General features: G+C 41.0%; 1 protein-coding gene across 5 annotated transcripts in view; it reads right to left on the bottom strand.

The window, feature by feature from the left end:
- TFRC (transferrin receptor) overlaps positions 1 to 26,587 on the bottom strand; it is a 52,651-nt gene that overhangs the window by 18,538 nt on the left and 7,526 nt on the right. Inside the window, exons 2-7 of one of the 5 annotated variants that reach the window (XM_058730994.1) lie at positions 15,223 to 15,242; positions 4,370 to 4,428; positions 3,589 to 3,799; positions 2,175 to 2,388; positions 880 to 1,029; positions 602 to 704 (exon numbers count right to left, since the gene is read on the bottom strand). In XM_058730994.1, the coding sequence (XP_058586977.1) occupies positions 602 to 704; positions 880 to 1,029; positions 2,175 to 2,388; positions 3,589 to 3,799; positions 4,370 to 4,405 (714 nt within the window). In that variant the 5' untranslated portion in view covers positions 4,406 to 4,428; positions 15,223 to 15,242. Of the gene's footprint in view, positions 1 to 601; positions 705 to 879; positions 1,030 to 2,174; positions 2,389 to 3,588; positions 3,800 to 4,369; positions 4,429 to 9,156; positions 9,216 to 11,221; positions 11,299 to 15,222; positions 15,243 to 26,587 lie in introns of those variants that run through there. The other 4 variants (XM_058730992.1, XM_058730996.1, XM_058730993.1 and 1 more) reach the window with 4 other exon arrangements.

Genomic DNA, 26,587 nt, shown 5'->3' with positions numbered 1-26,587 from the left:
TCTGTCAGGCACTGTCCAAGGCTCTATGACACAGCAGTAAATGAAGCCAACCTCTAGCCCTGCATGTAGCTTTCATTCTAGTGTGGAAACAAATGAGTAATGTCAGGGGTTTAAGTACCAGTAAGAAAAATAAAGCGGATAAAGGGAAGTGATTGGAGGAGGGCCATTTTTAACAAGATAATCAAGGAAGACTTCCCTAAGGAGGTAACACTGGAAAAGACACTTGCACAAAAGGAGGGAACAGGCCATATTGGTATCCAGGGGAAGAGTGGGCCCGCAGAAGGAAAGGGAGTTTTATAAAAGCCTTGAGGTGGAAGCATGCCTGCATTTGAGTGGTTTAGGAACACTGGGGAGGCTAGAGTGGCCGGCAGAGTGCAAGAGGAAGAGAGCAGTAGGATTACTTAGAGCCTTGCCATCCTGAAAGAAGACCTAGGATTTTACTTTCACTGTGGCATAGGATGGCTGAGAATAGGAATATCTCACGATCAGTTACATTTTAAAAAATAAATTTATACCAAAATTCCTAAGAAAGGTAACGACAATGAGTTTCTGAGCTCTTCAACAGGGAAGACCATCTCATGCACCGTTTCGCCTTACTTACAGTAACTGTCGCTGCTTTACTGTATGCCACATAGCCCTCTGGACTCTCCACCAGGTATACCATGCCACTGTTCGTGCCCACTATGGTCACTGAGTTTGAAGCACTGGCAAAAAAAGATTAAGTTAAAATGAAGCTGAAGCTAAGGACAGCCTTGGGAAAAAAATGGCTTTAGTACATTTAGCATCTGATTTGCATTATTTATTCTGAAAGTCTTCGCTGTATTAGTACACCTGAAAATAGCTACTTCCAGAAAATAAGTTTACCATCTTTCAACATACCTGCCTTTGACCTGAACCTTAACAAAATGTTCATCATGCCAGGCTTTGCTAAGTTGAAGCTCACGGAATCGGTTCTCAATGAAAAAGGCAAGGCTTTCATCTTTTTGAGATCCAGCCTCACGAGGGAAATATGAATTTTCATTCAGCTGCCTAGAGGAAAAAAGTCACTGTTACATGAACTAAAATTTAATTTAAAATAAACAATGAACTGAAATATCAAGAAAATTGTTTTAAAATAACTCAATACTATTCATCATAGCTAAGATAACTATGACCCCAAATTTCAAGGTTGACTAGAGACAAACTTAGAAGAAAAAAAATTATGCCCAATGTCTAAAGGAATTTATGACTTTAGCTTTATCCAACCTCTGAATCCAATGTATAGTACTCCATCAAGAGCCCCATCTTAACACATATATGTGCTTAGGGTAATTTTAGGGGAAATGAGTAAGCAAAATCAAAGTATTACTGTTGGTGAACTCAAGATGTACAGCTTTAATTTTCACCTTTGAAACAAAACTACTCCTTGTTCTGATCTCCTATGTCTCACTGTAAATATATATACATCGTATTAGTTATTTGATTTTTGTTTGGTAGACTACACTCTTACGTTATCCGTAATGCCTGGTATACAGTATATACAAAAGTATTCATTAGATGAAGTAAAAATGCCAAAATTCCTCATCTAAGACTAAGAGAATCATTGTACCACTGTAACTACTGGAAGCCAGCTAATAAGTAAACGATGAATACGTTCTTTACACAGGGTTATGTATGTGTCTAAGGAAGGTCTTCAAAATCGAAGGACAGAAACCTTAAGGACACTTCTAAGGCTATATGGATTAATGAGAACCAGAAGAAATCACGAATACTAGAGACATGATACGTCTCTATATCAAGTCGGGCAGTCAAGTTAGTCCTGATCTAAAGAATAAAAAAGGCTACTGATGCCCTTGTTGATGGTAGCAAAGCTCAGTGTGCCTTACAAGGGGTTGAGATGAAAATCAAAGCAAAGAAAGTCTTACAGCAGGCAACAAGCTTAAAAGACCAGATGACAAAAAGATCAAAGACCTCTGAATTTTTTAAAGAAAAAGGAGTGTCCTCACAAAAATTTTTTCCCCATCCAACAAGTTTGAATTCTTTACTAATTCTTTACCCTCCAGCTAAACATGGGAAGTCTCCCCTACTGTAAGAAGTCTTTCCTCCAGACTGTCATGTTTGTTTTGTTTCACTGCTCTGAATAATCAGTATTTGTTAGGGACTAAGATTAAATTTGTGAAGTAGCTCAAGTTTACCTGATGGTGCTGGTGAACTCTGTGTTACTCAGTTTCTCTGACAGCATTGTTTTGAGGTCCGACCAAAATAAGTGAGAAGGTGCTTCAGGAAAGTACTCTTCTGTTTCTGAAGGTTCGGTTCCCTCTACCTCCAGAGACTCTGTTCCTGCTGGTCTCTCACATTCAGACTTTGCTTCTACACGTTTACAATAGCCCAAGTAGCCAATCATAAATCCTATGGATAAAAAGTTTCAGAACTGACAATATATTCCTATAGGAACTGTTAATATTTTCAGCTAAGCCTTGAAAATACTGGCTTTAATCAAATTGTAAGCAGTTGGAAAGTAAGTAATGAATGTCAATTTTTTTATATTTTAAACCATTCAATGTAATAAATCATACAGTTGACTCTTGAACGATGCAGGGGTTAGGGGTGTATACCCCCACACAGTAGAAAATCTGCATGTAACTTTTGACTCTCCAAAAACGTTAACTACTAATAACCTACAGTTGACTGGAAGCCTTATGGTACCATAAAGAGTTGATTAACACATATTTGTATGTTATATATGTGCCACATTCTTACAATATCTGTCTTTTTCTTATCTTTTTCAGTATTTCTACACTACACAGTTGGTGTGCAAGTTTTTCAAATTGTCACAAATCTCCAAAAACTTTTCCAATATATTTATTGAGGGGCACCTGGGTGGCTCAGTCAGTCAAGCGTCCGACTCTTGGTTTCATCTCAGGTCATGATCTCACGGTTTGTGGGTTCAAGCCCTCCATCTGGCTCTGCGCTGGCAGTGCAGAGCCTGCTTGGGATTCTCTCTCTCCTCTCTCTGCCCTGCCCCCCACTCACTCTCGCTCTCTCTCAAAATAAATAAATATATACATACGTATTTTAAAAAATCTGCATGTAAGTGGACCCACACAGTTCAAGTCCATGTTGTTCAAGAGTCAACTTTATAGTAACTCTAAATACTTGCCTTTTAATTGTGTTTAAGTTTATTTATTTATTTAAGTAATCTCTATACCCAACCTGGGGCTTGAACTCTTGGCCCTGAGATCAAGAGTCACATGCTCTACTGACTGAGCCAGCGAGGTGCCCCTAAATAGTTACCTTTTTAAAATATAGGTAACTTTTCTTCCCAGAAGCCTTCTTTAAATCCTTAGGCCAAGCTTCTATGCTACAGATATCCTGTGTGTATTCCTAGTATAACATTTGCACATTACAATGAAATGATTCATGTGTCTCTCTTCTTCCACCAGGCCAAACTCAAAGGCAGGCATAGAATCTTAGTCATTGTTGTTGTATTCCTAGTGCCTAGCATAATGGCACATAAAAAGGCACAAAATAAATGTTTGCTTGGCTGAATTAACAGATTTCCTGGAGTCACTCCCAAAGAACATTTAAGTTTTGAATAGCCACTCTTACCAATCAAGAAAAAAAGGATTATAGCGATAGTCCCATAGCAGATAAATCCATTAAACCTTTTTGGTTTTGTGACACTGGCACCATTATCCCTCATGTTATTGTCAACATTTTCTTCTTCGTCTGCAGCTAGTTTCATCTCCACATGACTGTTGTCACCATCTACTTGCCGAGCCAGACTAAACCGGGTATAGGACAATGGTTCTCCACCAAACTGAGATTTGAAGAAAAGAGAGAAAGAAAGCATCATGAAAGAGAAGAAAGGGAAGAGGAACATTTACCAAAAGTTTGGTTAGGTACTATACTTAGTAGTGGACCATTACTATGACTTGCTATATATTCTTAAGGAAAAAGAAGTTCCTCTTTCAAAGCAACATTCTTCCTGATACCTAGTTCTGTCAATGGTAGATGGGGGCTAGATCACACACTGGCCTTTTTCATCTCATTCAGCCTTTTCATTCAGGGTTTCTGTTACATATGTCTACTAACATAGGTATACATTTTGATCAGCTTTCTTTGTTCATCTTATCAATGTGGCTGCCCCCTCCTACCATACTTGAAATACCCTGTATGTTCTTACAAGATTTCCCATAGTTAACTCCACACAAGACTGAAGATACCCTTTGTGGGAGGAGTTACATCGCCAAGCCACCACTTCAACATAAAAAAATACTTTATGATAGCTTTGAATATTACTTCATGCTTATTGGGTGAGAGCCATTCTTCTATATTTCATATTCTCACAAACTGGTGACAAGGAATAATAAAACTTAAAATATCTTACCAAGGTAGAGAATGCTGATCTGGCTTGATCCATCATTCTGAGCTGCCACACAAAAGAACCTAGTATTAAAACAGAAATTTAATACAAAATAGATACCATTGTACCAGTTATAAGAGGTTTTCATTACCACGCTAAATTATTATATATCAAGTTTACTTTTAAATATATTATCACATTCCCAGAAAGTGTCTTTAATAAAGACATTTAGTTCATAGGAAAACTAAATTTAATATAATCCTTGATTAGATCCTGAGTTGAGGTGGGGTGGAGAACAACTACAAAGGATATCATTGGGAAAAATAAGAAATCTGAATACAGACTACATAGTGGATAACAGTACTGTATCAGATTAGATCTGGAGAGTGTGACATATTCGATTTGATTATATTAGATTTGGAGAGTGTGATGATTTATTCTGTTTTTGGAAAAGAATGCCCTTGTTCTTAGGAGATTAATGCTGAAGAATTTAAGAATTTAGTATTGGGGCACCTGGCTGGCTCCATTGGAAGAGCATGTAACTCTTGATCTCAGGGTCATGAGTTCAAGCCATATGTTGGGTGTAGAGATTACAAAAAAAAAAAAAAATTGGAAAACTTAAAAAAAAAAAAAAAAGAAAGGATGAAGTATCCTAACACTTATAACTTACTTTCAAATAGTTTAGTTTAAAAAAAAAGGGTCTAAAAAAAAAAGGGGGGGTCTAAGAGGGGCACCTAGAGGCACGTAGGTGACTCAGTCGGTTAAACCGGTTAAACATCCCACTCTGGATTTCATGAGTTTGAGCCCCACATTGGGTTCTGTGCAAGCCTGCTTGGGATTCTCTCTCTCTGTCCCTCCCCTACTCACTTCCTCTCTCAACATAGACTAAAAATAAATTAATAAATTACTTTAAAAGCGTGTAAGAAATTGGGGCGCCTGGGTGGCTCAGTCGGTTAAACGTCCGACATCGGCTCAGGTCATGATCTCACAGTTTGCGAGTTCGAGCCCCACATTGGACTCTGTGCTGACAGCTCAGAGCCTGAAGCCTGCTTCGGATTCTGTGTCTCCTTCTCTCTCCGCCCCTCCCCTGCTCATGCTCTGTCTCTGTATCTCAAAAAATGAATAAACGTTAAAAAAATTTTTTAAAAAAGTGTGTAAGAAGTAAAGCAAATGTGGTAACTGTTAATAATTGATGAATCAGAATAAAGGGTACATGAATATGGATATATACTGTACTATTATTTCAAGTTCTCCTACCATGGTTCTACCTACCATGATAGGTAAATTTAAATAACTGAATTTAGTAGTCAAAGGGACAAATACAATAGACTAGCACCTGGGGGGAAAAAAAACCCAAAGTAGAATTAAGTCAAGACTGGTCATGCTAAAAAGACCTGTAACAAACCATCTTCAATATAAAGGAGAGAAAACATGATCCTTCTGATTAAAGGAACAGTTCTTACAAATGATTTGATAGATCTTTGATGCAAAACGAATAGACAAAAGAAAAACACACCATGCTGTTTTACACACAAAGAAGCCAACCATCTGAGATGTTCAGTGTCTTATTCAAGGCTGAAAACTGATAATCCAAAAACTGAAGTTCAATGGGTTACTGAGTTATAAAAATTCTGTTCTCATCTCCAGAAATTTAAGAAATTAATCTTAACCTTCAAATCACTATGTTGTGTACCTAAAACTATATATTGTATGTCAACTATCCATAAATAAAATAAATTTTAAAATAAATAAATGACAGCCATTTTATTATTTTTTAAAGATTTAAAATTTTTTTTATTTGAGAGAAAGAGAAAAGAAAGAGAGTGGGGGAGGGATAGAGGGAAGAGAGGGAGAGAGAGAATCCCAAACAGGGGAAGGGGCAGAGGGAAGACAGAGAGAATCCCAAGCAGGCTCCACACTTAGCACAGAGACACAGGGCTCAATCCCACAACCCTGGGATCAAGGCCTGAGCCGAAATCAAGAGTTGGATGCTCAACCGACTGAGCCACCCAGGCACTGCTAAAATATTTTTTTATTTTCAAATAATCTCTACACCCAACATGGGGCTTGAACTTACAACCCAGAGATCAAGAGTCACATGCTCTACCAACTGAGCCAGCCAGGCAACTTAACACCCATTTTAAAGGTGAAAAACACCTCTATAACCAACAGAGTTCTATGTTAAGTTAAAGCACTGGTATTTAGTGAAATCCAGATTTTCTAATTAATTTGATTTGAGTGCATCTAAATGTTTTAAAGCGATATTATGTTGAGATATATAAAATGGTCATTTATTTCATACTATTTTAAGGCTTTTCCTACACTACAAGTACACTTAACAGAGCATTTAACATGCACATGTCACAAAGCAAACTGAGATATACACAGACTATAAAATAAAGACGTTATATAAACTGGCATTAGAAAAGTCTCCTATCAAAACCTATTAACAACAACAAAAATTTAATCCCCAAGCTTTAATGACCAGAGCCAAGAAGCAAGATCATATTCTTAGAAGCAAAGTCTCTTGCCCTATCTGGTACAAAAAGTTTACCATTATCACTGCACCAGAACCCTACAAACCCAATCACTAGAACCAGAACTAGAAGACCCCACCCTGAACCAATTTTAATCACCCTTTTCTAGGAAAAACCAGCTTACAAGTTTAATGCTGATCTGAACCAGCCATTCCTCAAGGTTTCCAGTTTTAAATTAATTTTGAGATTAAAGTGACAACACTTTTAAATAAATGATCTAAATAAAGGATTTAAATAAATGATGAGATTGAGTTGATTGCAATTCTGCATAAACAGATATTAATAAAACATGTAATTATGATTTTGTATAATTAAAATCTAAGTACAGTTTTAACTGAGAACACCAGTATGTTATTTCTATTTCAATATCCAGACACAAAATGAAGACTATAACATAAAAGAAATCAAGTCAGAGGAAAAAATTGTGACTTAGACAATTCCCATTTTAACTTCATAATTTAACCCCGCATCTATGAATAACACGATAATTCTAGGATATCTACAAAAGTTACTCCTTAAGTTTTATATACAAAAAAATTGAGTCATTCTTTCAAAATGACTTCATACATGATAAAGCTTTGTATTGAAAAGAACCCCTTACTGAATTTTCTTTGAACTGAAATCACTCTAATTTATGTACTCTAGAAGCATCAGAGAAACTTTTCCTACCAGTTATAATCACTGTCTATAAACAGTTCTGTTTATAGTTACATAGTTCTGTTAAAAGATGGCATCTAAAAGCCAAACATCTTTTATTACAGCTTATTTCACGATGTCACCACCATTGCTGATAATCCATAACAAGAGACAAACCAAACACCAACTGGATTTTTGTACACATTAGCACTTTGTGTATCTTTGGTGCTCTCAATGGTAACTTGAAAACCTATTCAGTTTCTCACATTAATAATGAAAATTAAAGTAAGCAAAACAGAGCCGTGTATGTTTTGAACATGAAATGGAAGGAGTAACTGAGTCTTTTTTTTTTTTCTTTCTGAAATGTCTTTTAATTGAGCCATGGGATGGAAGACAGGAGGCAGGCAAAGGTACAAGCTAGACTACAGTCCTAAACTTCTTTATAATTCATATCATCTCATTCCTACTTTCTTCAAACGTGGCATTAATTTCTATTTAATTTTTTTAAATACAGTAAATGCCTTGAGGTCTTAAGCTACTTTGGGGTGTCTCAAGACCAGGAGTCTGTACACAATACATACAGCTGAGGGTGGGGGGATCTTTGCACCAAAATACATGGTCGTCTATGTATAACATACCCAAAACTGCTACTCCATTTTACCTGAAATAAGAATGAGTCACTTGTTTATTATTGACAAGCCTACTTCCATTTGGAAAATGCGCCACAGCCTCAAGTCCTTGCAGCACACATGAAACAAAGTTCCTCTACTTGCTTTTAAGGCTCTTTGTTCTAAAGAACTTCACTACCTACTAAGTGCTGCCCTCTACTATCTCCAAAATGAGACAGAATTCAGTCCCTGCCTCTACTAACATCCTTCCTTTCTTCTTGACTCAGCTCAGGGAACATCTTTATGTTCTCTGATTTTGCCACCCTATACTTGATAGGGAATTTACAAAGAATAATTAACAAAGAAAGATATTTTATTTCTTAACAGTATGGGGACATACTTAAATGTATGTAAAGTTCATTTCTCATATCATTTGGAAATTACATAAAAAAGAATACAATGAAAACCTTGCACTTGGAACTGGAAGCATCTCCCATCTCTGCCACTACTTTGGTTTATTCTGGAATCACAGGACAAAGCATGGATAGTAGGGAGATTTTAAAAAGGAGAAAAACTTCAGGGGCGCCTGCGTGGCTCAGTCGGTTGAGCGTCCGACTTCAGCTCAGGTCATGATCTCACAGATCGTGAGTTTGAGCCCCGCGTGGGGCCCTGTGCTGACAGCGTGGAGCCTGGAGCCTGCTTCGGATTCTGTGTCTCCCTCTCTCTCTGCCCCTAACCCACTCACATTCTGTCTCTGTCTCTCTCAAAAATAAACATTAAAAAAAAATTTTTTTTTAAGTAGAAAAACTTCACGGGCACCTGGGTGGCTCAGTCGGTTAAGCATCCACCAACTCAGTTTCGGTTCAGGTCCTGATCTTATGGTTCATGAGTTCGAGTCCTGCATTGGGCTCTGTGATGACAGCATGGAATTCTCTCTCTCTCCCTCTCTCTCTGCCCCTCCCCTGCTCTCTCTCTCAAAATAAGTAAACAAACAACTTTTAAAAAAAGGTAGAAAAACTTAAAAGGTTACCTGGTGGGGCTCCAAGATCTTAAGCAATTAGTTATGGATACCTGTTTTGCAAATTGTTTCCCTATGCATTTGCAGGAGAAATGAAAAGATGACATGAACCTACAAAACTTCTTCAGGGCCCCCAGGACACATATAATAATTGTGTCTACCCAGGATGGTCAAGCTCTTTCCTAGCTTTAAGGGTCTAAAATGAAACCCCATGGAGGAAAACAAGGAGAATCTTCATTTCTATTCAGCTTTCTGTAAAAAGATTGTCCAATTCAGTCTACTGTACAGTGCTCATCTGAGACAGCAGACAAATGGCACATCCAGAGAAGGGTTCCAAAAGGCCTCAGAGGATCATTTTTAACTAGCTTTCGTTGCTGTCTGATTCAAGTTTCGCCGGGCACCTTGCTCCACTATAGTTAAGTACGTTATCAGAGGCAAATAACTGCCACAACCTAGGGCAGAGTTAGCGGAGTTGTTGTCTCTACCCAACAATCTTCAGTACAGGCTAAGTTCACAACCATTACTTCACAAAAACATCCCATATTCTATCAAAGAAAAGTTAAAAGGTGCTATGCTGTAAGTCGATTTTTGGAAAATATTTCATATCAATGACAAAACGTTTTAAGTTCTAGATCTTGTGAAGTATACTAAATTTATGATAATCCAAAACAGAAAAAAGAAGAGCCAAGAAGTACTTTAAATAGACTAAACTTGAATTTTGCAGTAGACAACAACTTCTGGAAATCACCTTAAACGTCTTTGTCAGTAAGGTCAAACTCCCTAGCTCAGAGGCAACTGAATCAGCATCTAGTATTCCAACTCCTATCTAAGCCTGGAATAAAGATATCAGGTATCCATGTACTTTTGTAAGAGGACAACTACTTCCTACTTCAATCCTCTCACCGCACCCCCCAAAAAAGGGAGAAAGCAGAAACAATTAAGTTCCCTGCTTTACCCAAGGTCGCTACAAACAGAGGAAAAAACGTTGACCGAAAAAAGTCAAGTCACAAAATATTTTCTTACCCTACCCACTACATTAGAAAGCTATCCACTAGAAAGTGACACAATGGGCGTCTAAGACATTTGTCAATATAGCAAGCCCTTTAACCATACTGCTAATTTCCTGAAAGGGAAAGCCAATTCTAATCTAAACAGCTTTCACTTGGCCTCTAGACCATAGCTTTCACAAAGTAGAAGTCTTATTTCTGAATCTCCCATCTTATAACAAGGAAAGCAATCAGAATATTCTTCGAGTCAGCACCTGCGGCATTCAAACAGCTTCTGCCTAGGGAAAACTGAGAACCCACACACAAAGCCAACGGCATCGCTGAAAGATCAGGTTGTGCCGGAGTTCAAACGCACGGCTTACAGAAGCTCACATCAAATTCTCAGGGCACACTCGTAACCGAGTGGAGGACAGCTCTGTCAGTTTGAGCAGTGAGACCACGATCAGGGTAGGCGCCGAGAGAGCGTAGAGCTACAAGCTCAAGGTCACCCGCGCACCCCGACAGCAGTTCTTTGGGGAAACTTCCCGGAGTAGCCACGTGCTCCCAGCAGAGCCAGTCTACGCTGCGGCAGCGTGGCTCGCACTCCCGCGCCCGCGGCCTATGGCTGTCCCACGAGGTCCTGTATCTTTTAAGGACGAGCTAGTGAGGACAAGGGATCGGGGTGGCCTGAGGAACGGCCGGAAGCAGAATGGCGAGGCGCAGAGCGACAGCCGGGTACCCCTCATCCCGCCTTCAGTGCCTTAACGTAGAAACCATTCGCCGCCCGGCGAGAAGAGAAGGGCGCAGAAAGGCAGAGAAGGGCAGCCCTTCTCCGCGCCGCGGCTCCACCTCGCTGCACCTGCAGCCCGCTCCCCGCGCCGCGGCGGCCCCTTCCAGTCCCGCACGCGGGCCCCGCTCCATCCCGCCCTCTCCTCCCGAAGGCTCCGCAAGCCTCCCCGCGCCCCCTGCGGTCCCCCAATGCAGCTGGACAGCACCAAGGGGGCCCGCACCGGAGACCGCTCGCACCCGCCCAGCAGGCTGAGGGGAGGCCAGGAGGGTCGGCGAGATTCTAGCTTCGGCGCGTCACTCACACAGTCTCCCACTCCGGCCGCTACCGCCCGAACCGCTACAGGCCGAAGCTGAGGCTCTGTGGGGGATGTACGCCCCCAACCGGCTGTTTATAACCTGGCCCCGCCCTCTTCCGACCCCCCCCCCAGGCTTTGCGTCACTTCCTGCCTCACGTACACCCCAGAGGTGCCCTGGAAATGGACTGCCTTGGGTGAGCCGTGAGCACGCACTGGGACAAGGGCGCTCGACTAGTGTGCGCGGAGGGGCGGGGAGGAGCGGGTTGGGGCGTGGTCGGAGGGAAAAGGCGCCAAGCCTGCAGGTGCCGGGAGGAGCCGTGGAACCCGCACTGGCTTCCTCCTCGCCGCCTTCCGCCGCGTCCCGGGCCGCAGCCTTGATACCCGGAGCTCTCCGTCTAACCTTGACCGACCTCCAGGCCTTGCAGTACAAAGGGTGATGGTGTTGGCGTTTACTTTTACATCTTGGATACTTAACACTGAAATAATTCCTTAAAGTGTATGCCCTAGTTGGAATATTAGGTAGCCAATAAAGACATATTGTGAGTATATATTTTGCAGCCTCAGAAGTGCTTAGGATAAGCAAAAAGGAAAAAGAATTAAAAGCAGAATGCAAGTTTGTATTTAGGATGTGTAAAAAATGCACGTGGACCAAGACGGGCACAGTGCTTTGCATAATGTTTAATGCATGAGGGAATGAAAAGGAAAGCAGAAACAAGTGATTTATTAGGGGGGAATAATTGTAGGTGAACTTTAATGTTCATTGCCATTATTGTTATTATAAGGTTATGTAATGCATAACAAAATAGGATTCTTGTCACTTTTTAAACTCTTTCCAACAATCACACCGCCTCTAGTCGGTCCAGGTAAGAAGATTGGACAAGTTTACAAACAGGTACAAAGCGAGAAAACGGGCAGGGCCATAAAAGGGTCATAGATAAAGCGCTTTCCAGGTCCGAGCCCTGAGGGACAATGAACAATCCTTTAAAATGCAAATCCGTTTCCTGGCTTGGGCTCCGGCTCTTCCCCCAATTCTGCGCTAAATTTCAGGAAGTACCACGAGGTTTGCGCACCGCCCCCTTCCCTTTGCCCCCCGTTCTTTAAAATCTCGCCCCAGGGAGGAATATTTTTAAATCTTATAAGCAGAAACATAGCTGCATTTTAGACGGTCTACGCAGGAAAAAGTGAAATCGAGGAATGGGACGGATAGGGATTAGCTGTGGAGGGGCCGCCTTGAAATTCCGACAATGGGCCGGCTGAGTCCCTTCTCCCTTTCCTTGCCCTGTGGGATCTTAACAAACATGGCTAGAATCGAGGTGAAAATCTTACAGCCACATGGACAAACGGGCTAAGGATACCAAGGTTAGGAGGAACCTACGAAAATCCAAATTAAAAATTTTACATTCACTGGTACAGCAACTGTGGAAAACAGTATGGAGTTTCCTCAAAATTTAAAAATAGAACTACCCTGGGGCCAGTAATAGCACTGCTGGTGGTTACCAAAAGACACACACACACACACACACACACACACACACACACACAAAATCAAAGGGATACATGCACCTCTATTTTATATAGCCAAACTATGCAAGGAATCCAAGCGTCCATCCATAGATGAATGGATAAAGAAGACGTGGTGTACAGATAAAATGGAATATTATTTGGCCATAAAAAATAATAAAATCTTGCTATTTGCAATGACATGGATAGAGCTAGAGATGATAATGCTAAGCAAAATAAGTCAAAGAAAGACAAATACCATCTGACCTCACTCATATGTGGAATTTAAGAAATAAAATGAATGAGAAAAGAAAAAAAAAGACAAACCAAGAAACAGACTCTTAACTATAGAGAACAAACTAATGGTGACCAAAGGGGAGTCAGAGGGGGGATGGGAGAAGTAGGGAATGGGAATTAAAAAGTACACTTACCATAATGAAAAAAAAAATTTTTTAAAGGTAACCTGAAAAAATTTACAGTCACTAAAATGAAACAACCAAGAGGACACCACTTTAAACAGTATGTTAATTATATTTTTAATTTCATATCTTTTATTAGCAATAATGGACACTATGGAATTAAATTCCCTTTACTACCCCTTTCTCCCTATAAGCTTTGCAGGCTCTCCCTCCTCTGCAATTTCAAGTAGATGAATATAAATTTGCCTTGCTTTGTTGCAGAATCTATACCCACTGAGAGGCAAGTTTGCTTTGTTTGGTATTCCATACAAATGGTCCAACATCTTATTTTTTTAATCTGATTTTCACTGTTGTCATTGAGGTTGCCATTATTACACAACATTAGCTCCCACTTCTGGAGACCCAATAATTTGGATGCTTGCAATGACATCAGCTTTTCATCATCTTTATTTAAACTATCTGGCCTAACTGAAATGCCTATTATTCAAGGTCCAATCTTCTTCAGACGTAAGAGAACTTAGAACTGAAATTCTTACAGTTTGGGGAAAGGAAAATTTTTTCCTCCATCCTGAACAATTGCGGCTTATATGCCATGCTGAGCTAAGGAATGGGAGACAGGCCTGGGGCTTTAAATGGGAAGAGGATATTTCACAGGACTATAAGAAGAGCAGGTGTTAGGTAATTAAATGTTTGCCCTGCCATACAGATGGGTCATTCAGACAAAATTCATCTCTCTTAGTAATGCTTACTGAAAATGGGATTGAAATACCTGCCTTGCAGATTTTCTGTGTGTTTAAATGAGATACGACAGGCACAAGCTCCTAAAAACACACAGTAAACTGGCACATAATAGACTTTGGTCAGCGTTGGTGGAGTCAGCCTGGGTGGGATGGAGCAGAGTCAGGCAGAAAAGTAACATGGACGATGTCTGCAGACTAGTGTAGGATTTTAGGTCAATGAAGAGGAAGAAATGAGGCTTTCAGCCTAGGAGAATGATTTGCGCAAAGATTCTGAAGTGACAACGAGCCTGTGGCATGCCAATGTTAAAAGACCCTCGTCTACAGAAATACCTGACAGCTACATCAGGGGAATTACTGATGGAGAAAAGGGTACAGGAGTCATCAGCTATAAAATTCTCTCCCTCTCCATTTTTTCTTCACCTGGAGATGAAAGCAGAAGTCTTGCTATTTGGTGAAGGAGAAATTGCAGGAAAAAACCAAGCCAGAAGAGCCACTGACATAGTGAAAAGGCATCCCAGCCTAGAGGTCAGCAACTGGTCTCAGAGCTGTTACCGATTGTGGTGTAAAAACATGGATTTAATGGCTCCATGTATCAGTTTCCCCATTGGCCACATGGAGATAACACCCTTTTATTTCCTTCGCCAGTGAATTAAAAAGTAGGAAAGTTCCTTAAACCACACGGTTATACAGATATAATGTGCAGCTAGTTCAGAGCCCAAGCCACTTGAGTAAATGTGGCCAGAGTGGGGAAAAGCCTGGAAATGGGAAAGTTCTAAGCAACTATTACTTAAGAAAAGGAAAGTTGTCTTTAACAGCTTTCAATGTCCTGATTACAGAAAAAAAAAGACTCATTGGTAATGGCTGAGAAGAAAAGGTAATTAATTGCCATTATTATTAACATTTACTGTAGTAGTGTAGTGCGTCAGACAAAGACTCACAAGCAGATATGAAACAAATCTATACCTCTGAAAAGACAGGGGACACAGAAGACAAATGGGGAAACAGAATTTATACTTAAAAGACAGATAAGGATGCAAATGTTAAATACAAGCAAAAATAAAAGCAAGCTGGGGTCTATGACAGCAAAATGTCCAGATCCGAAAAGATACATAAGGCTCTGATGTGCCCACTAGGACATACCTGTAGTTCTCTAAACCCTGCTCCAAATTATATGCCTATGTAGATTCTAGTTAATCTTTCTGTTTAACTGTTTTTAATAACCTATTTTTAATAGAAATGTACAATTGCATGTAGACACATTCTCCTCTCTAACTCAGGCACAGATGCAGCAAGAGGGAACTTTGGCTGCTTGTCCCATAAGATCAAAGTCAAAATGTACACCTCTTACCTTAGTTATAGACCAGGAACCTAGGAAGAAAAAAAAAAAGGTGAGTAGAGGAGGGGGAAAGGCATCATAAACCCAAAGGTACAAGAGGATGCAAATTGGAGGTGGGAGGTTCTTCATTTTAGTACTTTGTTCCTTACATTTAAAAACATTAATCTTTTTGGGGGAACCTGGGTGGCTCAGTCAGTTGAGTGTTGGACTTTGGCTCAGATCACGATCTCACAGCTTGTGAGCTCAAGCCCGCATCAGTCTTGCTGCTATCAGCACAGAGCCTGCTTTGGATCCTGTGCCTGGCTCTGTCTCTGCCCTCCCCCACTCACTCTTTCTCAAAAATTAATTAATTAACTAATTAATTAATCTGATTATGTTATGTATATTTTATCAAAATTTAAAAAATACATTAATATGCCAACTCACTAACAGAGTTCCTTCTGGTGTCGTATCTATGGTCCAAATGACCATATGGACCAAATGGACCAAATGACCATCTTAGGGTCAAAAAAATTTTTAGTTTTTTTAGATTCAATTTATTTATTTATTTATTTTATTTGAGAGAGAGAGAGAGAGAGAAAGTGGGGGAGAGGGGCAGAGGGAAGGAGACAGAGAATCTTAAGCAGGCCCCATGCTCCGTGCAGAGCCCAGTGTGGGGTCCATCCCACGACCCTGGGATCATGACTTGAGCCAAAATTAAGAGGCAGACACCCAACTGACTGAGCCACCCAGGCACCCCAGGATCAAATATTTTTGATGGCACTCGATGCTAAAACTTTGGGTAAAATTTTATTTCACAACTCCGTACACATGTGTGTGTATATGTTTGTGTGTGTATGTGTGTTTATGTGTGTGTGTTCACAAGAAACAAGAGTTTTATGAAATAATACCTTTGCTTTGTACAAAACACTATGGAGCTTTCCGTTTAATTTTTGAAATGTTGATTTCAACCCATGAAATTGATATCTCAATGGGCTGTGACCTGTGTTTGAAAACCACAGTCGGAGGCCATCTCCTGTCTCAGAGCACAAGTCTTGTTAGTGAACAGGACAAATGACTTGCTCAAAGTTAAATTTCAACTCCCAAGGTTTTTCCCTGTTACTTTGCCCACTGTTTCAACTTTCTACCACCCCATACTTCTGCAAATATTGATTGAGGTTTTATGAGTTAGAAAACACCCATAAACTATTTTCAAATGCTTTCAAATCCTGGCATGCACTTTGGCCAATCACAGCAGAGCTCTGCCTATCCCACAGTAGGTGTTCATAGCAACCACCACAGAAGCCACCCTAACCCACATTCAGCCCCGACCACATCTCCTATTTGACAAACTGTATCCATTTTCTTTACCTTGGAATCCTAAGCCTAGGGCAATCACTTTAGGACCAAAGTCATAAAATAAAAATGCGGAGCTCTGCACATTGGAACAGGATGCATTCCACAGAATGGAGGTAGATTGTCAGCTCACATATTTGAGGCTGGTACTATTTTCCATTTTATTTTTCATTTTTTTTTTCTTTAAAAATGTACTTGGGAACCTTCAGTTTCCTGTCCTAATTCTGCTGACTAAATCATTTTTTGTTTCCCCTGTACTAAAAGGAAGCTTACACAGGAGAACATAGAGTAAGAGCAATAGCCAGGTTACTATGGAAAAGTTTGCTCCTGTTTTATAGCAAGTGGCAAAAGTTACTCAGGGCAAGGAAAGAAGAATTCATAAGAATTAATTAAGAATTCAGAATGATTGATTTTTAAATTGATTATAAGGATATTTATGCCCATTTGCCAGTGTTCTTGGCTGGAGTTTTGAGCAAGGTATAAGGTTCTATTTAGTTTCATCTGGGCAAACTAGAACTTCGAGCCTGGAGGGAACTTTAACTCCTGTACCATCCCTGGCCTATAACAGATGTTTGATAAATGTATATTGAATTAATTGAACAAAATCCCTCTGCTTCATACCATCAAGTGATTACCCAGCTTCTCCTTAACCTTTCCAATGAGAGCAAATCCGTCACTTCCCAAAGCAGAGAGCTTTGGATAGTTCAGATGGTTAGAAAGCTTTTACTTGCATTAAACTGAATTGTCGCTCCCTCTACTTTCTCCATTTGCTATTGCTTGAAGAGTGCTCTCATGTCCACAGCTGTCTTCTCTTCCTTCGGATTAAATATCCTAATCCCTTCCCAGGACTAACACAGGACACAATTCCACATCTCCCCCACCCACTGGTCACTTCTGGAAGCGTGGTTTGACCAGTCTAGGCGGAACGGCGTCACGTTCCTCTGTCCTAGAGGCTACAGCCTTTACAAATGCCATCTGTCTGCCACCCCATTCACTACCTTACCAATCACTGCACACTGTCAACTCATGTTGACCTTTCAACAGGGTTTAATGGGAACAGATTGGCCACTGGAGCAGAGAGACCTGAGTTGAAAATCTAGTTTTGCCATGTACTTGCTGATTGTACGAGTAGCCCACATTTCTCTCATTTCCATGGATAATGTGATATCCATACATTGTTGCAGTCTGATACACTGCACACAGACTGTCTGTCCCAGTATATCACCAGTCTAGTCAGCTCATGATGGAAAGGAGTGTAGCCTGCTTGCATCGGGGAGTGTCCTCGCCATCAGCACCGAATGATAACAGAACAATCGCTGCTAGGATTTACTGAGCATCTACTGGGCACTGGGAACAACTCTAATCCTTTTACAGTATTAGGATTAGTTCATGTGATCCTCATAATGATCCTTAGAAATAACAATTAACATTATCCCTGTTTTCTAGGTGTAAAAACTAGGATTCTACAGAAGTTAAAGAATGTGCCCCAGGTCGTAATGGCTAATAAGTGGTGATAAGCAGAATTCAAACCTAGGCAAACTAGCTTCTGAACCCAGCTCTAAACAACTCCACTTTACTATCTCTTTACGAATCTAATCATGGCACAGCTGACTGTATACATACAGTCTTCTCCCCAAGGCAGAATCTTTACTAAAGAGGTTCACAGACTGTCCAAGTAGGACAATTTGAGAAGATCCAATATTTGGGGGTCTGGGGAATCCATTTAGTTTTCATCTCAGCTTTAATTGCATTTCAAAATTTGGATTCGTATTCATGTTGAGGAGGAAATCTCAGATCACTCTAAACACAAGATCTTGTAGTATAACTGATGCTCCAGAAATGTTTAACAGAATTGTGGTGCGCTCATATTTGTCCTTGCAAGATCCTGATTTCCTTAAATTCTCCCAATGTATGCTACCTTTGATAAGGAGAGTTACTGAATGAAAAGAATCATATTAACTTTGTTTCCAAAATATCAGCACATCTGTTTAGTGTTTCTTATTTTCATCTTCCTCCTTTGGACATCTGTACTTTGCAATTCTTTCACTCCTCTTGGGAGTTTCTCTTCCTCCATGGCGGACATCTGGCATCTTAAACAAGAACACTTATGGTAAACTGTATGCCATGTGGCCAAACATTGCCTAAAGAGGACTTTGAAAGAACACTGTGACGTGCTTGGTGGCTGCTGATGTGAACAGGGAAAATGAACATATGTGTCCAGAAGACACTTGCAAACAGATGATTAAATCTAACTCCCAAGTCAGCACATCCAGTGTTCGGGAAAAATACCGTATCATCAGAAACTTTTTGGTTTCTTCAGCTTAATATAGACAAGCAGACAAGTGTTCCCTTGGTTTGGAAAATGATTGTGATGAAATCTTTATTTCTCATACATGGAAATGTGGTCAAGGAGGCAACTTTTTGGTGGCTACATCTGTGAGGGCTGGCCCGGTTTGCCCCGGTTCATGTCACACAGTCTCTTAAATGGTAGGGAAGCTGTGTCCCAGAGCCAGGGTTCTAGAGCGACTAACATTCACTGAGCCCAGACCCCGTCCAGGTGCTGGGTGGGGTGCTTCTACTGTGTCACACACAGTATCTTAGCCTCCCAACGATCCCGTGAAATAGGCACCATACCCATTTTATAGGTGAACGAATGGAAGCGCAAAGAATACAAAACAATTGACTTCAAGTGCCACGCTTTTTCAGTGGTATAGCCTAGCTTCAGATCTTTGAGATCTTCTATCTGAAAACCACCTTTCACTACATCTTAAGTTGGAATTTTGAAACCCTGTCCAACAGGCAGACGGTTGAAGCTCTGTGCCCAGAGTAGAGTAACTTACTCCAGCCTGGACCTTATAACCATACTCATCTTAGGAAGGTTTGAGTCCAATTTGTAACGGAATTTGATGTCACCGGCACAAAATAAAAGACCCTAAGATATAAAGACAAGCTCACTAGGTGCAGTGTGCCTGGAATAACAATCTCTCCGAACATTTCCCAGAAGTAGCCTATGCTCCAGTGAGATTTTGAATTTGCTTAACTGATGACATGAAGCTCCACAGCCCACAACCAGGTAAGCAGAAAGCAGCCAAGCTAAAATGTAGTCATGATAAACCACTTTTTTTTTTTTTTTTTTTACCTTTATTTTGAGAGACAGAGAAGGACAGAGCCTGAGCAGGGAGGGGCAGAGAGAGAAGGACACTCAGAATCGGAAGCAGGCTCCAGGCTCTGAGCTGTCCGCACAGAGCCCTATGAGGGGCTCAAACTCACGAACGGCGAGATTATGACCTGAGCCGAAGTCAGACACCCAACCAACTGAGCCACCCAGACGCCCCTTGCTAAACCACTTCTAAACCTCATAAGATTACCCTTCTGAGACTGGATTCAAACAAAGAAGCATCTGAAGGGACCCACTGGCTTGTGTAATGAAGTCCAACACAGGACTCAAATGTAAGCAGTGGCAGCTCCAAAGGGAAAGAGAATCCAGGGAACAGGAGGCATTCCTGCTGAGCCCAGTGCCGTCCGCATTAACGGAGGGAGATCCCAGGTCCACCCTTAACTTTACTAAGGAAAAGGCAGGTTCCCTGCAGGTGTTGAGGTTGAATCAAACTGAAGTGGATTTTGAGATCCACATGGAGCCTGGACGCTGCTAGCCTGGGGCTTCTTAAGCTATACTGTGCATGCGAGTCTCCTGGGGGTCTGTTAAAATGCAGATTCTGACTCAGAAGTTCCCCGTGGGGGCCTGTGACTTGACTCCGCATTTCTAACAAGCTCCCTGGTGGTGCCCAGGTTGCTTCAGAGCACATTTGAGCAGATTGTAGAGGAAAGAGGTTTTCATTAGCCTGCTTCTCCAGCACGCCCCACAGGGAGGGCACACTGTGTGGCCAGCTGACTTGAAAGTGGTTTCTGCTTGGCAGCTGTTTTCTGTAACTGTAGCAGCTTCTATTCTACCAAGCTTTTCCGTGGACAAGGGCAATTCCTGGGGCGATCACAGCTTAAATAAAACAGCCCTTAAGACCATTCAGCTCCTTTGCTGGAACTCCACAATTGCCAAACAACCCACTCATCCTAATTCTTGAGGCTTTTCCCTCCTGAGAGGATGTTAGACTCCAGTATGAAGATTCAGCCTTGCCAGCAGCCCTCTTGCTCCACACAGAGTAATGAAGACAGCTGATGAATCAGTGTTTTGTGCCGTTGGGTAGCAGATTTCTTAATGACCATAGGGGAACTGATAAAAATTGAGTTTCTGAAACTGAATTAGAGGAATGACCTATTGTGAACTTCACAGAGTTACTCCAGGAAAGAGCAGCTGGATAGCCAGTCCCTGCAGACTCTGCCCAGGAACACCACCCTCTCCTACAGACCCAGCCAGGGCTGGAACAAGGGTAGGATTTTTCGAAAATGATCAAACACCACCACAAATACCCCACCCCCATCTTTCAAACAAACAAACAAAAACTCTTAGCTTTACTATATCACTCCTCCCTGCCCGCCCTGCCAGCCCAATCACACACTCACAAGAGATGAAACAAACCACAGCGTGCGCATTTGGGAATCTAATTTTGGAGTCTAGTTAAAGGTTGGCTGTAGTGGGGGCACCAGGCTTGACCTGCTTCCTTTTATTCACCCGATTTAGCAAGAGGGAGGTGGCCTCTGTGTCAGGACTCTCACACTTGGAGCTGTGGAGGACTGGTACGGGCATAGTGCAGGTGGCATTGTTGGGCCTTGCCTGGGAATGGGCTCTCAAGACTATCCTTTCTGCCCCAGGGTAGCCTAGACCTGAGGTGTCCCTGGCCCACCAAGGCCCTTCCCTAGAGACCGAGCCTTGGGTGAGTCTCTGATTCTGCCCCTGAGGACCTCAGACAATGAGCCGCAGCCGCTGCTTCAGCCTGTCTGGATATCTCTGTGCAATTAGCTCCTGGAAGGCCCGCCCTTGCCCTGACCCATTTCTCTCTGGCTGCTTAGCACTGGGCTGGGTCATGAATAGCACTAAACCAGCATCCTGTCTGAGTGGCAGCGGGCACCAATCTGGGCTTGTGTGCAAGACCCCTCTGCAAGAGAGACTATATAACATCGTCCTGTTTGTAAGCCTGAGCTGCTTTGGGGCCATCTGTCAAGTCCCTACTGCTTGTCTGAGGCATACCTCTGATTTTCCCTGTGTACACAGAATGGAGAGAGTCAGTCTGTGAATGAGTGAGCCTTTATGGGTTCACATTCCCATTCATCTTATTTATGGTGTATTTAATGTTTATGGAGGATCTACTGTGTGTCAGGCACTGTGCCAATAAACAGCTGCTTCAGAATGCTTCCCTTGAGGGGCACCAGGGTAGCTCTGACTTCAACTCAGGTCATGATCTCACGGTTCATGGGTTCGAGCCCCACATTAGGCTCTCTACTGTCAGCACAGAGTCTGTTTCAGATTCTCTGTCCCCCCCCCCCACCCCCCGCAAAAATAAATAAACATTTAAAAGAAAGAAAGAAAAAAAGAAGGCTTCCCTTGAGTTCTCTTTGATCACTCATCTATCTTCCACCAGCCTATTATTCTACTTCTGCAGCATCAAAAGCCTTTGAAACATTAAGAGGAGCATCCTTGTTTCATATTTGCGTATCACTTAAAACAGAAAAATGGTCAGCACAGTGGATCTATAGAAGTGCTTCATCATTATCTAATTTCTAAGAAGATTTATAAAACAAGGGGGGGCAACAGATATGCAAATGTCATGAATTATCTGAGAGAAGGTACGTGATGAGTTGAAGGTTAGCTACCCACATGCTCACATCTGGACCTCTACAATGAGATTCCTTCTGCTCACTGTACAAATACCAATTTGTGTCCTTATTCTCTCTAAGTGCCAGATCTTTATTCCCAGGTGCCTGTGGACACCTCCACCTGGATAACCCACTCAAATCCAACCTGTCCCAGAGAGAACCCAACATCCTCCTCCCCAAAGCTGGGGCCTCTGCCTCCTGTCTTCCCTGCTCCAGAACACTGTGTTTTACAGATTTAGGGCAGTTCTGGGGACTCTCCCCAGAGCCACCTGGTGGGTGCTCAATAAGTGTTTATTGAAGGGCACTCCTTTGGCATCGGTTTGTTCCTGAGCTCAGACAAAACCAGCCTGTTCATTGGATGACTTCTCCAAACAAGTTGCCCTGAATTAGAGATAATCACAAAATGGGTGCTGCTGGTGAAAATCATAGAAGAGATTCCAGCACCTCCATCTTTGTTTTTGTTTGTTGTCAGAGCTCACTCTTGGGAGAGTTTCAAGTTTCCACAAGGAAGGAAAAGAGATATTGACACGTCCTGCTTTGAAACCTCAGCATGTCACCCCAAATCACTGTCCTGGAAGAAGAGCAAGGACTTCACCTTGGCCCGGCTCCATGATATTTGGCCTGTGTCGAGTGATGGTTTCTAAGCTGTGAGGAGGAGGCTGAGACACTCCAAACAAAACTGTATTTCTGGAAGTTGTTTGATATGTACATAAGTGTGTAGAAAATGGTCAAGAGGGAGATGCACCACACTAACAGGTAATAATGGGGGAAACTGAGTGTGGGGGCTAGGCAGGAACTCTGTACTGTCTTCATAGTGTTGTTATAAATCCAAAACTTTTCTAAAAAACAAAGTCTGTTTGAAAAGAAAAAAAGTTTAGGGGGGAAAAAACAAATGAAAAAGCAGATTGTGAAAAATTCAGGAATTGCATAATAAATGCAAAAGCTGAAACTCAAGGCAACATGTGCTTGCCAGGGACCTGTTAGACAAGGACTTCTGAGGGTTCAGAGGAGGGAAGACTGGCCAGGAGGATGTAGGGGGCCTCCTGGAGGTAACAAGGCCTGGGGTATCCGGAAGTTTCCATCTGGGCAGGCCGTGAGCATTTTGATACCCCACAGCTAAAGCACAGAAGGTATTCAAGAGCCCGCAGACAAAAAGAAGGCACCTTTGGAACCAAAAAACTCAGACTGAAATCTCATCTTAAGATAAGTGTCTTAGAGATACGTACTTATCTCCAGGTATCTTAAGTTCTCCAAACCCCAATCATATCTCTTCTCTCTAAAATGCTATAAAATAGTGCTCATCTCACAGGTTTGAGTGAGATAATGCAGTAAAGTGTTTAGAATGGTGTGGACACCTTAGAGGGGCATCAACTGTATTAGCTGTTGCTGATGCTATTGTCAAAACTTTAGGTCAGAATGACTCCTAAACTCACTGAAGCCCAGATTCTTCTCCCCAAACTTCTCACTCTCAGCTTCCATTCAGATCAGACCCCAATTGTTCTCCCCTCCTGACTTTCTAGACTGACTTCCTTCATCTTTCTCTATTTCAGGCCCAGGGGGCCCTTCATCCACTTCTGCCATGGGCTCCTTCCCTCTTCCCCAGATAATTTCTTATTCATATTCTTTTTCTTTTTAATTTGAGAGAGAGAGAGAGAGAGAGAGAGAGAGAGAGAGAGAGAGAGAGAATGCAAGCAGGGGAGAGAGGCAGAGGGAGAAAGAGAGAGAATCTTAAGCAGGCTCCACGCTCAGTGTAGAGCCTGACACGGGGCTCGATCCCACAACCTGGGATCATGACCCCAGCCAAAATCAAGAGTTGGACACTTAACCAACTGAGCCACCCAGGCACCCCAATAAATTATTATTCTTTTTGTCTTTCCTGTTCACTGATCATCCTGACCCCCTTTCCCCAAATGTGTCCTAGTACCTGTCAGTCCTACTGAGTCTCATTAAAGCCAGGACTCCTGATGCTATAGTTATTTGCTCCTATCACAGTTGTATCTTAAGATTCATCTCCAGTTAGAATTCAAAGATAATAAGAAAGGGACCATCTTATCCTAAGATATTCAACCCAAATTATACTTTTCCTACTATCAACAACAAAATAAAAAAGGCTAACGAAAGTATTGGTTTGAGAAATATAATATCTGTAGTTCCCTATAGCATGGTACCATCTGGATTATTGGAAAGGGGTGCAAAATATACATGGCCTGGAGGAAATCTCACATGAGAGGTTGGGATTATCAGTTTAGCAAAGAAAGAACCTTTCCTCTCTGCGACTATAGTCCTTTACGGTTAGCAGAATGAGATGTCCTTGGATGTCTGGTGCTTATAAGTTTACCCATTGGCAAAGAGATTGATAACATTAATCAAAGGGTCTGTATCTCCCTCCCAGGCACACCCTTACTTTCCTGTGGTTTCCCACGGCTTTAGATCCATCAGAGCAGTAAAGAGCAAGATTAATAGAGGGCCGTAAATTTAGATTTGGAGTCATTTTAGTTGAAAAGTCCTCTGTCATAGTGTGTAAGAATTCTCATTCATTGCTGGTGGAAATACAAAATGGTACAGCCACTCTGGAAGACAGACTGGCCATTTCTTATAAAGTTACATATAGTTTTCCCATTCAATATGGCAATCACAGGCATTTACTTAACAGATTTGAAAACTTATGTACACAAAAATCCACACATGAACGTTTACAGCAGTTTTATTCATAATCTGCAAAAATTGGAAGCAACCAAGATAGTCCTCAAAAGGTGAAGGTATGAAAAAAAAAACAAACTCCAGTACACCCATACAATGGAATACTATTCCAAAATAAAAAGGAATGAGCTATTAATTCATGCAACAACATACAAAACATTGCTAAATGAAACACATATTGCTAAGTGAAAAGAGCCAATCTTAAAAGGTTATTCCATTTATATAACATTCTGAAAAAGGTAAAATTATAGAAATATAAAACATATCAGTGGTTGCCAGGAGTGTGGAGAGTGGAGAGGGCTGAATAGATGAACTGCATTTTAAGGCAGTAAAACTGTTCTGTATGTTACATGAGACTGCATTTTTCAAACACACAGAACTTTATAGCACAAGGAATCAACCTTAATGTAAAAAAATTAGGTCAGGGAAATCCCAGAGTAAAATGTAGACTATGATAAAAGAATCTGTTATTAAAATATATGATAATAATTTAACTGAAGAGAGTGGATGTTGACCTAAATAACTTTGGAAATGAGTGGAGATTGTAAGACCAAAGGCAAAAGGAACTGTACCTGAGCACTATACTTTAATTGATAAAGTTATTTCCTATGTGGATATGGGTTAACAATCCTGAAACCACTATACGCATATACTGGGATTAAACAAATAAGTAAATGGGTGGCAGGTAATGGGAGCCAAATTTACTACTCTTGCAGTATGAAGTTACAGATGAGCAAGGGGAAAGGCTAGAATGAATTATGTGATACTAGATTGGAGTTGGAGATATCAGTATGAACCTGTGTTTAGCTTAATATAGTCACAGATGGATATAATATAATAACAATTATGGATGTATGTGTATGCACAGATTAGTATACACATATAAAAACAATAAAGTTAATCAAACCAAAATTTGTCCTTTGAAAAGATAATCAAGATTGACAAAATTTTAGCTAAACTGACCAAATTAAAAGAGAGAAAAAACTCACTCAAAATATGAAAATCAAGAGTGAGAGAACATCACTACCAACATTACAGAAATAAGAGAGATTATAAAATAATACTAGGAATAGCTGTATGCCAACAAATTAGACAATTTAGATGAAATGGGCAAATTCCTAGAAAGACACAAACTATGGATACTGACTGAAGACGAAATAGAAATTTATATAAACTTATAACAAGAAATTGAAATAGAAATTTTATAACTCCATACAAATAAAAGCTCAGGCCCATATAGCTTCACAGGTGAATTCTAACATATATTTAAGGAAGAAAGAGTAACAATTCTTCACAAACTCTCCCAAAAAATAAAGGCAGGGGGAACACTTTCGAACTCACTCTATGGGGTTAGTATTACCCTCAAACCAAAACCAAACACTTTATAGGAAAAAAACAGAGCAATATCTCCCATGAATATAGATGTAAAAATTTTCAACAAAATACTTGAAACCTGAAATGAGCAACATATAAAAAGGATTATACACCATGACCAAGCAGGGTTTATCCCAGGAGTACAAGGTTGGTTTAACATCTGAAAATCAATTAATATAATATACTATAACAATAGAAT

Source organism: Neofelis nebulosa, chromosome 5 (assembly GCF_028018385.1).
Source record: "Neofelis nebulosa isolate mNeoNeb1 chromosome 5, mNeoNeb1.pri, whole genome shotgun sequence".
Lineage (NCBI taxonomy): Eukaryota > Metazoa > Chordata > Mammalia > Carnivora > Felidae > Neofelis > Neofelis nebulosa.
This window is presented reverse-complemented; position numbering and strand designations above follow the sequence as displayed.